General features: G+C 36.7%; 1 protein-coding gene across 1 annotated transcript in view; it reads right to left on the reverse strand.

Annotated features, from left to right (window-relative positions):
• Positions 1-17,133, reverse strand: part of CRB1 (crumbs 1, cell polarity complex component) — a 178,251-nt gene that overhangs the window by 102,611 nt on the left and 58,507 nt on the right. Inside the window, exon 2 of the mRNA XM_003792308.3 lies at positions 6,738-7,316. Within this exon, the coding sequence (XP_003792356.1) occupies positions 6,738-7,316 (579 nt within the window). The remainder of the gene's footprint in view (positions 1-6,737; positions 7,317-17,133) is intronic.

Below are 17,133 nucleotides of genomic sequence, written 5' to 3' on the forward strand. Positions count from 1 at the left end.
GCATTGACTAGAATTTAAATTATGCCTTTGATAAATGCTGCTTGTACCTACAGTTAATTACATCATACCTCTCAGACCCTTATGTGTCAGAATGGAGGACTTTTGGAGAAGGCTCAAGAAGGATACAGAATATTATTTTAAAAAAAGAAGGTCCTGTTAGGAAACTTTGAGTAACCATCACGTAACCTACAGAGGTAGAAGAAGTTTGAGTTTGACATATGAAAGATACTACGTGATAATATGACTCTATAAACGACTGAGGAAGACTGCATTCTTGCCAGAAATATTCCTTCCGACAGACACATTGTGAACAATGTAGACATGGCCATTAGAAGGACAACAGAGAGAAGACCGAAGAAGGCATGCTTTCATTCTGTTTGAGTGATCCATAATCCTTCTCATCTTAAATGTTAATGGGGAGAAGAGTGTTATTGTTAAAACTCGATACTTTTCTTTCATTCTCCCCTCACCCAAATAAATAATCCATTGGCTTGGATTATTTTATTAATCCCCCACTGGACATTCTAATTCTACCCTAACCATCCCCTTCAGTATATTTTTGACATAACAAGCAGAGGGATCTTGTTAAAATATTAGTCAAATCATTTCAGTCCTCTGCTCAAAACTCTCCAATAACTTCGCATCCAACTTAGAACAAAACCCAAAATCTTTACAGTGGCCTTCAAGGCCTCATACCTTCTGTCCTCATTAATCTCCCCAACTTCTCTCTTCCTTTCTCATACACTCCCATCACATTGGTTTCTTTGCTGCTCCTCAAAAACATTCCAAGTACTCTTTACCTCAGGACCTTTGTATCTCCCATTCCTCTGCCTGGAATGTTATTCCACAAGACAATTGTCTGCCTCCCTTCCTCATCTTTTTAGAACTTTATTCACATGTCAGCTTGGTGAAGCCTTCCCTGGTGTTTCTATCTAAAGTTCAATCCCTAATTCCCCCTTTTAACTTTACTTTTCTCCATTGCAGTTGTTACCACCTATGAGAGGGAAGGGAGGGGGAGGCAGGAGGGTGGGTGGAGGGAGAGTGATTGGTGGGATCATGCCTATGGTTTATCCTATAAGGGTACATGTGAATCTCTCTAAATGTAGAATATAAATGTCTTAACACAATAAATAAGAAAGAGACATGAAGGCTATGTTAACCAGTTGGATGAAAGTATTTTAAATTGTATATAGAAACAGTGCACTGTACCCCATGATAGTATTAATGTACACTGCTATGATTTAATAAATAAAAAAAAAAACAACTAAGGGATTTTTTCTCACTCTTTTTACTCTTGTATTTACAGAACATAGAACAATGTCCAGTTGTTGCAGGTATTAATACGTGGATTGATGACTTAATGAATCTGACATTTTTTTCCATCTCATGTACCTTAATCCATGCTATTATAGAATACCTGAGATTGGATAATTTCTTTCTCACAGTTCTGGAATCTGAGAAGTCTAAGATTAAGGTGCAGGGAGGTTTGGGGTCTGGTAAGAACCAAGATAGCACCTTGAAGGCCACATTCTTCAGAGCGTAGGAACACGGTTCTCCACATGGCAGAAGAGCAGAAGGAGGTGAACCTACTGCCCAAAGCCCCTTTTACTGTGGCATCAAGCCGCTCATGAGAGCTTCATACGCATGACCTAAACATTTCCCATTTGGCCCAACTTCCCAGAACTATTGCATTGGAAATTAAGTCCTAACACACAAAGTTTGGTGAGGACAACTATTCAAACCATAGCATCAGATTATCTAGGACTATTACCAGTAATTTATTCTTTATATAAAAGCTCTCATTGTATTGATTTTTGCTTCCATGAAAATCCACATATTGCTCATGTCAGTGGTGTCTCCAAGTATGGTCCCTAAACCAGCAGCCTCAGCATCACTTGGGAACTTCTTATAAATAAATACACATTCTTAGACCCCACCTTAGATCTATTGAATCTATTGTATTTTAATTATAAGCTCTCCAGGTGAATCTGATGTATACTAAAGTTTTAGATCCATTGATTTATTTTATTAAGTTCACTAAACTGGGAATGACAGTTGAGCTTTTAATGCATTCTTTTTTTCATATCAGAGATTTCAAGTTTTTCTGCATAAAATAGGTTTGAAAATGTTCTGACCTTAGTAAATAGTAAGTGAGTTTTTTTTCTTTATGACCCCACACATGCTCTTTCATTTCATGCCCATGGTCATTCTCCCAGGTGGGTCCTAATATCTTGCATGTGAGTTATCACAAAGGCCTTCTCACTAGCCTTCCTTCATTAACTAGTCTTTTAGTTGTTCTCTATGTACTAATACATTTTCTTGAATATAGAATAAATTTTTTTACTATTTTTTTCTTTTTGAAATAAAGATACATTTTATTGAAAGTAATTGAAAAGTAAATTTTATGTAGTAATTTTTCTTATTTCCCCAAAATATTATTTTTATGCCAAAGATCTATTTTAGGATAGAGGAAATCAGATTATTTTCCTACACTAATTTATTTCACTCTTTCCCTGCCCTCCTACAGCCCTGTTTTTCTCACCCTGCAGGCATTTTAATGCGAAAAATGTACATTAATCAATCTGGCTAATTTTAGAGAAGACCTCAGTTATAAAATGATTCATTGCATAAAGGTGACCTAAAAGCAGTCACATGCTCAAAGCTAATAGTCTTTTCATTAAAGAAAAGTTTGCAGCTGCTTCCTTCCTGCTTCATTTGGAGTTTTGCTTATGCACAGCAGATTCTCACCAGCGTCTCGCCAAGCCCATTTATGTAGTTCATGAATCAACTGCTCATGGAACACAACACCGCACATGGAAGAGAATTCACACAGCGTGAACCCTCTCCGTGCACCACAGCTCTTTCCCCCTTCTACTTCTCTGTCCTTTAAAATGTATTATTTTTTTCTTACTTTGCTGCTTAGAAGAACACAGGTTTTTTTCCTGTAAGCCAAGTTTTTTATGATCGTTCAAAAGCCAGATGCAGCACACAGCAGCGAAGTCATCATAATGCAGTTTTCAGGATTCTTTGGGAGGTCTCAATTGAGTCAGGGCACTCCAGAGCATCCATGCTAATTGCTGATGATCTTTCTCTTTTCTTCTCAACTTTAGCTTTTCCCTTGGTTCTAGAGACCTTCTTTGAGGGATGGAGGTTCTCATTAATTGGCCTGAACTGCCACAATCATGAGATAGCAATGAAGTGAACAGACCTCCCTGTGTGTCTACATAATGGTAGAGTGCAAGCAACGCTTCTACATCAAGTTCACAGAAACTTAATTTTTGGTTCCCAGCCCTAGCTGAACCATCAATTAAATCTGACCCTCTGATGGTATGGTATGACCACCTCTATTTCAGATCTCCCTGGGTAATTGCTAACGAGGAGTCAGGGCTGAGAACCACGGATGAGCTCCCAGAACACAGGCTATCCCACTTGTGTAGGAGATTGGCGAACAGGCTTACAATTGCATTTTTGTAACTGAAAAAGACCTAACAAGCTAATAATAGACCTAACTCTTACTGCCTTATGACTCTCTCATTTAAATTCTGTTCACAAGTGAGTTTTATATATGTCACCTGAAAAGCTGAAATAATAAAATTTAGCTGACTGTTTAGAAAACAAAGAAAGAATATAGTCAAATAGGGAACAATGTCATTATGTCAGGAATTGGTAAAGAAAGCATCCTCACTGTGGACGTCAAGGGCTGTAGTGAAAAAAGGGCATCACTCTCATTGGTTCCTGAAGGATATGGTATAACTAATTCACAGTATAAATGAATTCATTGTAGGCTAAAGTGCCTTATAATGAAATTTTACTACATTTCTCATTGGGAATACACCCTTGACATCTTTTATGCCTAAATTTAGACCACTGAAAGGATTCATTAAAAACCAATTAAATTAGAATGTAAAAAAATATACACATCATAAAACATAATTTTTCAAGCTGTGTTTTTGCAATTATAAAACTATCACAGGATATTGTAGTTAATATGGCTGATACATTAATTTTGTCTCAGGTCTATTCCTTTTAATTGTCATTTACAATATTAAAATAGCAGCAAGAATTAGAAGATACTAACTTAATGAACCATAATAATTTTTAAAAGTAATCATTGCAAACAAAAGCAATTCCAAGCCAGGCTCACAACAATTTATTTCTTATTTTTATTCAAAAATTTTTAAAAATTGAAATTCAATTGATATAATTATAAGAAAAGAAAATAGACATGACAACATGGAATTCACATGTAAACAAGGAGGTTTTTATATATGAATATCATTTTTTAGCTCCTTTAATATTTCCCATGACATTTAGCATAGTATTGGTAATTGAGATGAACTCAATAAAATAATTTTCTACTGGATGCAAGATTCTAGCATCATAAAGTATTCATGAGGTAATAGAGAAGGTAAACTCTAGTTTGGTATCTATTTATCTCAGTTTCATGACCATTAAGTGTACCTAAAGATATAAGAAAGAGGCTCAGTGTGGTGCCTCACACCTGTCATCAGAGGCTGATATGGGTGGATCACTTGAACTTATGAGTTCAAGACCAGCCTGAGCAAGAATGAGACCTCATCTCTAAAAATAGCTGGGTATTGTGGTGGGTGCCTTTAGTCCCAGCTACTTGGGAGGCTGACACAAGAGGATCGCTTGAGCCCAGGATTCTGAGGTTGCTGTGAGCTGTGACAACACAGCACTCTATGGGGGCAAGTAAGTGGGACTCTATTTCAAAAATAAATAAAGAAAGAAAGAAATATATGAAAGAATTTAAAACTTAGAATAAACTCTTTAGAAAAAGAAAGAAATATATGAAAGAATTTAAAACTTAGAATAAACTAGAATAAACTTAGAATAAGCAGTTTATTAAGCAAACTTTATTCACAAACACTGGGCTAGGTACTTTGAGAAAGGTCTCCTGTTCTTAATACATTGACTGACATTAATAGACACTCTAGAAGTATTGTTGATGAATTAAAGAATAAATATAAAACATGACTTCTATCCTTTAGGAACCAACATTCTAGTTGGGTTAGGGAAAGAAAAACATAGATAACTGTGAAATAAGAAAGACTATAGGAAATTCTTTAACAGGGGTGCCAACTAGATTGGAAGAAGTTAATATAATTACTGCATCAGTGTGAAAGTATTATTCCAACAGAAAGAGAATCTGGAAAACTCTGTGAGTTAGGTAATATTTGAACTAGGGCTATTAAAAGTAGACATTGGGAAGGGGGAAAAGGACCTTAGAAGGGGAGGGAAATAGAATGACTCTGTAGGACATGATAATAAGACTAACGTGGGGTACAAATTGTGAAGGGCTGTGAATGAGAGGCTACAGTTATTTTCTATATAGTGTGGTGCTCTCAAGGTCCTTGGGAAGGATGTGGCATAGGTCTATTTTAGGAGAATTATTTCAAAGGCAGTGTTCAGAGCAACTTGGAAAAGGCAGAGGCTGGAAGTGAGAGTTTGGGAGATTGTATACTCATAACAGATGAGGAGGATGTGAGCCAAGGACTAAATGAATGAACTCAATTTGGAAATTATCTTAGATGGCAAAACAGTAGATTTGAAGACTGGTTGTAGGTAAGGGATGAGGGAAAGTGAGAAATTTGCATTTCATAACAATTAATGATATGTCTACTTTGTAAAGACTACATTTCTGGAATATGTAACAGCAGAATGATACTGGAGTGTTCCAGTGCAAATTTTGAGGAGGAATATTTTCCAAATAGCTATATTGCTAAATTTGCTTTGAAAAAGAAAGGCAAGATAAAGAAGTAAGTGTGAAAGAGTTGGGAGAAGAAGGTGAGTTGAAAGTCCAGAACCACAGGTAGCTATGAAAGTGGCAAGAGCTAAGGTGAAAGTATCACAAGGTGAGCAGTGTCTTGGAGGTGTGCTTATCACAGGAAAGCAGTGAGCAGAGGGTAGAATGAATGAACATGAGTAAGCATCAACTCAGTGAGTTGCCCTGTTACAAGTAGGTAGACAACTCAAAGAGTAAAGTAAAGTAACAAAGGTAGTCACCATGAGGAATTGGCCTAAATGGGTACCTTTGCTTCAGGATATTGGGGAGGATCAAAACTGAGTGTGAGGACATATGTGACTTGGTAATGAGTTGTCAACTTGTTACTCTATTTTTAACATAAAATATCAGCAGAAACATTGTGAAGAATAAATAAATATTAGGTGCTATATTTTTTTCTTTCCAAGAGATGAGATAATAATAATAAAAATTATGATTTATCTGATTTACCACACTCCATCAGCTTGCTGTCATTGATTTGTTAGTTGTATTTCACCATTAGAAACCCATCAACTTCCAGCCTTTCCAGCAGGCTGCAATGTCAAGTTTTGGGCTTAGAGGGCAGACTCCAGCTAGAATGAAAGGAGTACTACAGACAAGGAAACACAAAAGGTCCTCATCTGGAAGGCTAGGCCCCTTGGGGCTCGCTAATACTTAGATGGAATCTTAAGTTTTAAATCACATAGCGATGCCTTTAAAACAGCAACAGTGACGGTTCATAACCATTCAGAATTCAATGGATTCAGTCGATTTTTAATAGTTTAAGAAATTTCCTATCTAGCAATTAATTCGTGTCAAGAACTTACCTATTTTCATAAATGATTGGATGAGACAGAAACATGTCACCTTTGCTTCTGCCAAGGTGAAGCATCTCTTTGAAAGAAAGGGAAAGCTACTAACACCATCTGGGATCAGATGTGATCATGCTTACCGGAATAATCCTGCGGACAGATACAAGTGTATCTTCCTATTTCGTTGAGACACGTAGCCTTGTTCTTGCAGGGATCTGAAACACATTCATCCACCTCCAAGTCACAGTGCCTGCCTTGATATCCGGGGACACAGAAGCAGGAATAACTATTGACTCCATCCTGGCACAAGGCCCCATTGTGGCAAGGGCCAGACGCACACTCATCCAGGTCTATTTCACAGAATCTTCCAGCATATCCCACAGGGCAGATGCAGACAGGGTGGACGGGGTCCTGACGGCAAATACCACCATGTTGGCAGAAACTCATGCCACAGGGACCCACGGTAGTCTCACAGGCTTTCCCACTATACCCCAGAGGACATTTGCACAAAAAGCTCCTTGCTCCTGTGTTTACGCAGGTGGCGATCCCTTGACAGGGACTGGAGAGACAAGGGTCTTCCACGTCGTCACAGTCGTTGTCAGAATTATTGGCTGTGTCTGAACAACGGCAGTTATTATCTTTTGAAAAACTCTTGCACGAGGAATTGTTTTGGCAAGAATTTGAGAGGCACCTGGTGTAGTTTTTATTGCAAAAGGAATCTACAAAGAAATAAAAAATATCAAGATTAAATTTACAAATCGACGTTAATGTTAAAGAACTTTCTTTCTGACCCTTGTGCCACCTCAAAAAAGCTCCTTAGTGAAATACATCATTGGTCACATTCTAATGAGTTTTAATTCTTCATTTGTCAAAACTTTTCATATGGTTATGAATAAGAAGCAAAGTGATTGGTTTGAGACACTTTCTTCTCCTTCATCTTGCCTTTCTCAGGTGTAAGTGGAATTGAGCAATGGGGTGAACTGAAGCAGCTGTTAAACTTTCTTAGATACACAGAATTTTGAAATTCTTAGTCTCTCATGGAAGATTTTGGTGAATACTAGGTGATGAGTCACAAAACTATTTCTGAATAAATTGTGTAACTGCAACTAAAAAATTAAAAAAACATAAAATTATTTAACATTTTTTATTTCTTATCCTCACAGCAACCCAATATAATTGTGTACAGTTTGCAGATGACAGATTAAGTCCCTGCAAGGAAATTGATGTGTAAAATTATGAACTTTCATCTTCCTGAAAATGTCTCTATTCTGGGAACACATTTTCGAAATTCTAACTAGAATAACAACCTCCAGGAAAGCAAAAATTTTGTAATTTCCTCCTGCCAAATTCTTTGGCTACTTGCATGTGTATAAATTTTTCCTGCATATGCATGCATTATGGCGTGACATTTCTATTTTCTTAATCTTGTATATCGAGAAGCTTTATGATTTGGCAACTCAATTGTATCAGTCCACAAAACACTGCCTTTTCATGTGGACTAATCTAGTACATTATTCTCTTATTTTCACTTGCTTTCTCACACTGTTGCTCAAAAACACTAAAGCAAATAAAAGTATCAGCCTGTAATTGTAAAGGGTTACAAAACAAAATGTTTGCTTTTAAGTCAAGAGACCCAAGTAAGCCCTTCATAGTAGCCTGGGCAAACTCCTTAAAGTAAAACACTCTCTCTATATCCCTCCTCTCCTCTTCTCTTTGCTTCTCTTTTTCTCCCTCTTCCAATATGTATGTCCTATATGTATAAGGTGACCAGACGTCCCGCTTTTGGCCAGACAGTCCCAATTTTTAACAATTTGTCCCATGTCCCATAGTATTTTTAAAAAGTCCCAATTTTTGGAAAGAATGCATGACAAGCTAGGGAACATTGGGAGAATAGGAAGGGAATATACAGTTTTCGGCTGATGAAAAGGTTAAGGTAACTCCATTTGGGAATGAAGAGGTTAATGTAACTTCATTTGGAAATGAAAAGGCTAATGTAAACTCCCTACTCCCCTCCTGGGCAAAGTATCAGAAGGAGACTGGCTCCCTCCCTTGCTTCTAGGCAAGGACAATTAGCCCAGAAGAAGCCAAACTGTCTGGAACAAACAAGTAGCCCCCTCCTCCCCCCAGAGTAAGGTGACCAGACTTCTCGCTTTTGGTGGAACAGTCCAGATTTTTAACAATTTGTCCTGTGCCCTGCGGTGTTTTAAAAAAGCCCCAATTTTTGGATAGAATGCATGACAAGCTAAGGAACAGGGGAGAACAGGAAGGGAATATACAGTTTTCGGCTGCCATGTGGCTATTTCGCCAGGATATGAGTTTTATATTATTTTTATTACTTTTATAATTTTAAATTTTAATAATAACAAATAATTGTTGAGAACTGATTATCAAGAATTGCTTATCAAAGTTTGCATTGTTGTCAGGCCCCGCCCCCCAACCCCCCCCAGTCGTGTACCGCTTTACCAATGTTAAAATCTGGTCACCTTATATATGTACCATATTTAACATATATGTAGATGATCCTGAACTAACGAATACAATGAGGTTGGCTCATTGCTCTGATTATTGCTGGACAAAATATTGAAAGAAAAGAATCAGCTCAGAGATTTGAATTTTCCACTTAAGCACTAAAAGAAAGACATGAAAACTTCTATGTGTCCCCTGATCTCTTGCAGCTGCAGGTCTAAAATTGTCTAAAATCAAATACTGAATTGCATCCTATAATTGTCCAAATTACAAGCAGGTTGAATTCATGGTCTACTAAGAAGTTTACTGTTCAAGTAATGGCATTGGCTGAGAACAAACTGGGTCCTATTGGTTTAAATGGAATATATGGGAAGTCTATTTTTGAAGCTGAGGAAGGACATGGAGCCCTAAATTCTGATGAGTCTTCTTTGGTAGTGATAGTATCCCTGTTATCCCCATATGAAAAGATTAACTCTGCATTGCCTGAAGAAATTAATGGTTTCTTCTAGAGCAGTTGTTAGGCTATATTTTGCTGATTCTTTCAGACCTACTACCACCTATTGGTAGTTTCAAGTTACAGCAAGGCCCTAAAGATGAGGCACAATTCATGGGAAGGTATGCTGCACTTCAAAAAATTACTTGAGTTTCTAAATTTATACAGACAGTAACTGGGAAAGCATGGGCGGGAATGAATATTGACAGTGTGGGATAATGGTGAAAGGAACATAAAGTTGAATAAGGCTGAATTTATTGATATGGGCTCCCTAAGCAAAGATTCTGTGCTTAATATTACATCACAGGGTGTTAGGAAGGGCTATAACTGATTGGCTGACTAAAATATGGACCAAAAGATGACAGGTAAGTGGCTTTGAAATACTGGATCTGCTTTTAGTTTAATGTAGAGGAAAGGATTCAAAAGTGTGATAACCAAGCCCCCAGCTCTTGGCCCCCTCCCCAAGACCAGTGGGGAACAAGCCCTCTACCCTTGAAAAGGAAACCTCTCTTAAGTCTTTTAGCCTCAGCCCTCACAAAGGTGAAGAAGTTAAAGCGGGGTGGGAGAGGGGAGGTGAGGAGGGTGGATAGGGGGAGGGAGGGTGATGGGTGCGGTCATCTCTATGGTTTATCTTACAAGGGTACAAGTGAATCTTTCTAAATGCAGAGTATGAAGGTCTTAACTCAATAACTAAGAAAATGACATGAAGGTTATGTTAACCAGTTTGATGAGAATATTTCAAAATGTATATGAAAATAGCACACTGTACCCCATGATTGCATTAATGTACACAGTTATGCTATAAGAAATAATAAAGGAAATTTGAATGGGAAAAAAAACAAAGAGTTTTTCAATGAGGGGAATGAATGAATAGTAGTAGAGCCATATAATGAAATATTACTCTGTAATAAAAAGGAACAAACTATTCTGACAAAAAAAAAAAAAAGTGAAGAAGTTAGATTCTGGGAAGAAACTTGAAGGAGAAAGGGAGGGGTGGATTCCAAATAAAGCCCCGGGTGGGTCCCAAGTTGTTCTTGGAAACTTACCCAATTTGTACCCCTAAACTATGTAACTTTTATCTTATGATTTGTGAGCTAATGTATTTTAAGTTAAGCATGTACTTCCACCCTAAATTGTGTAACTTTTTATGATATACCCTATCTTATGATTATGAAGTAATGCACTTGTGATGTATCTTGTGATTATGAGCCAATGTGTATCTCTACCTTGCAACCCCGCCTTAATTGTTATGATTAGCTTCTGTATTACACTAGCTTGCTGACCAGCCATGACTATGCAGAATAATGGTATAAAAAGGCTTCTCCCCCACTATTCAAGGCTGCTTGTTGGCCCACAACAGCCCTCTATAGGGGCACCTACAGGTGTATCAAATTATCAATAAATTTCTATTACTTAACTACATCTGAAGTGGGGTCCATCCTTCTCTCATATTTGCCATCTTATTTCAAAAAGAAATAAGAGAGTTGGGGTAGATTTTTCATTTACGACTTAACACTGACTATGTCCAGAAGACACATTACCATGAGAAATAATTTTGTAAGAAAAGGCTTGCCATCCTTGAAGAGCTTTGTGATCACTCATCTCTGTAGGCCAGAAGTTACAGTGTGAAATGTAGCCACTGATTTGGGAAACCTAAATGCAATAGAAGTCATTGGATCCAGCAGTGGCAGGGGCCAAGTGGTGGCATTAAATCACAGTGGCAGGGGTGGGGCTTATGCATGGGCTCAGCTACATGGACTTCAACCCTCCAAGGCTTACCTGACTATCCCTGCACTCCCCATCTACTGGCAGCGCAGACCCACTGAGTCCCTAAAATGGCATCCTTCCTTGGGGTGATCAACCAGCTATGCGGTGGCAGGTTGATTACTATAGGACTGATTCCACTGTGAAAAGGGTAGTATTTTCCTCTTAATGGAATAGACACTGTGGATATGGATTTGCCTGCCCTGCACACAAAGCTTTTGCCAAAACTAGCACCTATGGTTTTACCTAATGTCTTATGTACTGTCATGGTAGTCCACACAGCATTGCTTCTAACCAAGGGACTCACTTGGCCACAAAAGAAGTGGGGTAATGGGTCCATGTTATGGAATTAACTAGTTTTACCATGTTCCCAGTCATCCTGAAGCAACCAGTTTGATAGAAACATGAAATGGCTTTTTGAAGACTCAACTGCAGCTACATGCTAATACCTTGTAGGGAGCAACAGGATTCTACAGAAAGCTATATGTGCTCTGAATCAACTTTTAGTCTATGGGGTTGTTTCTTGGGTAACCAAGATTCCTAGGAGTCAATCAATTAGGACCAGCAGCAAATGACTATCACTCACTACTGCCCATACTCACCCAATTTTTTTTCCTGTTTTTATGACCTCATGCTCTTCTGGACTACAGGTTTTAGTTCTAAAGGAAGATATTCTTCTATCCAGAAACAACAATGGTTGCATTGAATTAGAAAGTAAGATTGCAACCTGACCACCTTGGACTCCTCATGCCTCCAAATTGACAAGGAAGGGAGTTATTGGGTTGCTGGGATTATTGATTCTGACCACCCAGGGAAATTGGGCTATTACTCTCCACAATGGGATAAGAAAGGTTGTAACACAAGAGACCTTTAAGAATGTCTCAATATTATCATGCCATGTCTTTGATCCCAATGGAAAACTACAACAACCCAATACAAGCTGGACTACTAATGGCCAAGACCCTTTAGGAATGAAGGTTTGAGTAACTTCATCAAGTAAAAAACTGGGAGCAGCTGAGGTGCTTACTAAAGGTAAAGGGAATACAGAATTAGTCATAGAAGCAGGGAAATATCAACTACAACCACATTACAAGTTGCAGAATTGAAGATTAAAATTATCTTTAGCATTTTTTCTTATTTTGCTATGTCTGTATGAATGTGTATCTTACATATATATATATATATACACACACACAATCTTTATTTTTTCCCTCTGTTATTCTCTTATCATGTAACTTAGGATATAGTAACTTCACCTCATAGTACTTAAATATTGGTAATTTTACATCATAGTATTAAGTTATGGGATATCAAGAAGAGTAAACATCACTCAGGGAATTTACTTCCTCTTCTGGATAAAGGGTTAATGCATATGTGATTGTCCACAGGACAGTTGTCTCATTAGGCAGTTATGATCATATTATTGTCATTATTTGGAGATTAAGTATGGTTTTAAAAGATTCTTATGGGTGCCAAGTTGACAAAGAGTAGAATTGTGATGGCTATTTGTATGTATAGTGTGACTGGGCCATGAGCTACTGAGATACTTGTTTAAACATTATTTTAGGGTCTGTCTGTGAGTCTGGATGAGATTAACATTTGAACCAGTAGACTGAGTACAGAATAGTGCCCTCTCCAGTGTGGTGGACCTCATCCAATAGAATAAAGGCCAAAATTGGACAAAAGAATTATTTCTTTCCGATTAACTTTCTTCAAGCTTTACTATCAGTTTTTTCTTAGCCTTAGACTCAAACACAGTCTGGAACTTATACCATTGGCTTTGGTGGATCTCAGGACTCTGGATTTGGACAGGAACTATACTATTGGCTCTCCTGGGTCTCCAGCTGGCCTACTATGGGCCTTGGACTTCTCAGCCTCCATAATCCTGCAACTCAATTCCTTATAGTAAGTTAATCTCTCTCTCTCTCCACACACACATACATGCACACGCACAGGATACCAAAAGTATATACACATTTTAAGAGATATTATTTGTGTATTACTTGTTGAAGCTAAACTGAAGGTACTGTTACTTGTTAAGTGTGCCTATACATGCTGTGCACATCTATTTTACCTGAATATATACATTTTAAGAGATCTTTTTGGAAGTAAATCAAGCATTCCCCCCAAAGTGTGTGATTGCAGGTAAAATGGATATATATACACACACTATTGATTCTCTGGAGTATTCAGAATAATATACCTTGTCTCCCTGTATATTCTGGGCATATGTATTATACTACCTCTCACATTGCAGGTGAATATATACTTATTGGAAGAAGCGGGGAGACGTCATCACAGAAACATGCAAGGGTGCCATGGGAGCACAGGGCATGGGGAAAGTTTGCCAGGGTAAGCCTCATTGAAGAAGATGTATTTGAGATGTTTTTCTAAATGAATGCAAGCAAAAGAAGGATATTATTTCAGACAAAAGAACAAAAGTGTAAGAGGTATTGGCATTCTCTGTGAATAATAAGAAAAATTTAATGGGGAAGAAAAATGAAGAGAGAATTAGTAGTTCAAACATTTGGCGGCTTTTAAAGTTTTTGCGTCAAACTGAAAAAAATACAGTCAAGTGTTACAAATGCAGCTTTCCTAAATGTCCCCCTCCTTGGCCGGAGCACATTATAAATTTATATTTTTGATTTTTCTTTTTTTTTTTTAGTGGGGATGACAATGATGATTGGGTAATGATGATTGTGCCATGAATTGAAGTGTGGAAAGACAGTAAAGGAAATTAGCAATTTTGTTGTTGTTGCAGTTTTGGCCAGGGCTGTCTTTGAACCCGCCACCTCTAATATATGAGGCCTGCAGCCTACTCCTTTGAGCCACAGGAACTGACCCCCAGTTCAATTTTTAAAATAGAATTTTAACAATATTTGTTTGAAGCATTTTATAGGTAGAAAGTCTAAGGTTTACGAAAGTTCAGTCATTTTTCCACAGTAGGATCTGTTTGATTCGGAAGCCTATTTCTTTTCACCGTATCATTTTAGAAGTTAGGATATTTATTGGGAAAAGTTTTCTATTTGAACATGCTGGCTTTCAAATGTGTGATTACTTCTGCCACTTTTCAAAACCCAGTTAAAGACAGAAAGGAATGTAAAATGAGCACATTAACATTTGCCATTGGTAAAACAAAAATTAAAAACAGAATCACTATATACGCATAAACATGGCTAAAATGATCAAAATTTCTGTTTTCTGCAGTTTCTTTCCATTATTATTCAAATAAAATATTTTCTGACTTTCATTGTGATTTATTCTTTGACTTATAAACAATTTATAAAACTAAATTAGGTCAAGTGTGTGAATTGTATTATTCAGACCTTTTATACTATTCCTCTTTTTTTCTCTAAGTTATTGAGACTGACGTGTTATTGTGATTATAAGATTTCTGTTTTTCCATTTAATTCTGATAGTTTTTGCTTTTATATTCCAAAACCATATTTTTGTGTTCATAGAAATTAAGAATGGCTATCTCATCTTGCTGGTTTGACCCTAACGTGTTTACCAAATACTCTCTTTGTCTCTAATAATGTATCAGAATTTAAAAGACTACTTCTACTAACAATTAGTATTGTTGTGTCACTTAAATATGCCATATTTTGCTAGGTGAAATGCAAATGGTATAGCTAATTTTAAAAATAGTTTCAAAGTCTGAAAAATTTAAACATACACTTAATACATGGACCCAGAAATTCTACTCTTGGGTATTTATTGAGGAGAAATGAAAACATGTCCACACAAAAACTTATATTCAAATAATATTCACAATAGCTTTATTCATAATTATCAACAACTAGGTAAAACTATTTTTCATCAATTTCATCAAATTTTAATACATCCACACAATGAAATACTACTTAGTAACAAAAAGGAGCAAAATATATGATACTGTGGCAGAATATCTTATGCCAAGTGCAGAAAATCAGACACCAAGACTGCATGATGTATAATTTCATTTACATCACATTGTCAAGAAAGCAAATCTTCGACTTATTTTTGGTGAAGGTGGTAAGGGTCCAACTTCACGCTTTTGAATATGGATAACCAGTTTTCTCAGCACCACTTGTTGAAAATAGTATTCTTTCTCCGCTGAGTAGCATTAGTAACTTTGTCAAAGATCATTTGAGCTGGTTTTCTTCTGGGTTCATTCTCTATTCTGTTTCAGTGGTCTATTATGTTTGTTAGTGCCATGCTATTTTGATCACAGTAGATGTGTAATGTTTTAAAATAAGATGTTTGAGGACTTTTTTTTTTTCTTTTTCATAGTTGTTTTGGATGTTTGGAATCCTTGGACATACCTCATGAATTTTAGGATAGTTTTTCTATTTCTACAAAAAAAAAATGCCATTGGGATTGTGATAGAGATTACGTTGAATCTGTAGATAACTTTAGATCGATACATTTTTAAAATATTGTCTTCCATTTAGTGAACATGGGGTACCTTTCCCTTCATTTCTGTCTTCTGTAATATATTTCAACACTATTTTGTAGCTTATCATGTGGAGTCTTTCACTCTCTTGATTAAATTTATTCTTAAGTATTTTATTCATTTTAATCCTATCATAAATGTGATTGTATTCCTAATTTCCTTTTCAAAATTGTTCATTGTTAGAGTACAGAAATGCAACTGATTTTTGTGTGTTGAGCTTATATTCTACAAATTTGCTGAGTTTGTTTATTAGTTCTAACAATTTTAGTTTGTATGTGTGTGTCATCTTTAGAGATTTTACCTGTTCCTTTTTTATGTAGGTCTAATTTATTGCTTCTTCTTGCTCAATTCCTCTACTTAGTTCTTCCAGTATTGTGTTGAATACAAGTGGCAAGAAGTTGAAATAATTTCTTTCCTAGTGTGTTATTTTCTTTAATCATGAAAATGTATTAAATTTGGTCAAGTATTTTTTTTGCATTGATTGAGATGATCTTGGGGTTTCTGTCCTTCATTGTGTTAATGTGATATATTACATTGATTTATTTTTTATGTTATGTTATTTTTTATGTTTGCATTCCATGAATAAATCTCACTTGATCATGACATAATTTTTAATGCATTGTTGAATTCTATCTGCTAGGATTTTGTTGAGTATTTTTGCATCAATATTGGTAAATTTTATTGTATTTAAATTATACCTCAATATATATGGCTCCCCCAAATTTTAGAAAAACGCAGAAATAAATAAAATAGGCAGGGTGGCAAGTGTGGCTCAAAGGAGTAGGGCGCCACCCTCATATACCAGAGGTGGCAGGTTCAACCCAGCCCTGGCCAAAAACTGCAAAAAAGAGAAAAGAAATAAAATAGGCAAAACCTTATAAGAGCAAAGAGAAAGGTTGAGGGCATAGACAGCAATAAACAAAACCACACATATATCCATACATAATTGGATGCTGTACTGCAGATGGGCAAGTAGTAACAGACTCAGTATATTAGAGAGAGAAAAATCCTAAGCCAGCAGTGACAGAATTTTTGAACTAAGTCAGTTTATTCCACTGACCACCAAAAACATTCAGGAATCAAGGTTCCTAGTTCTTCTGAAATGATGATACAAGTAGCATTGTAAATATTAAAGTTAGTTGAAAAATCTCATCAGAAGCTGTTAGACCCTGATATTCCATCTTTCAGTCTAACGAACAGAACGATTGCCCTTTCCCTCATGAAGGCAAATTTGGAGACATGGGCAGGCACTACCATTGGTGAGGAGGAGTGACTGGGAAAGTGCTGGAGGGTTGGGCTGAAACTGATGTGATAATAAGGGACTTAACTTCTATACACAGCATTGCAAGGCACTCTCTAACCTACTTCCTAATTCAGC

Source organism: Otolemur garnettii, unplaced genomic scaffold (assembly GCF_000181295.1).
Source record: "Otolemur garnettii isolate 467f Iridium unplaced genomic scaffold, OtoGar3 scaffold00055, whole genome shotgun sequence".
Classification (NCBI taxonomy): Eukaryota; Metazoa; Chordata; class Mammalia; order Primates; family Galagidae; genus Otolemur; species Otolemur garnettii.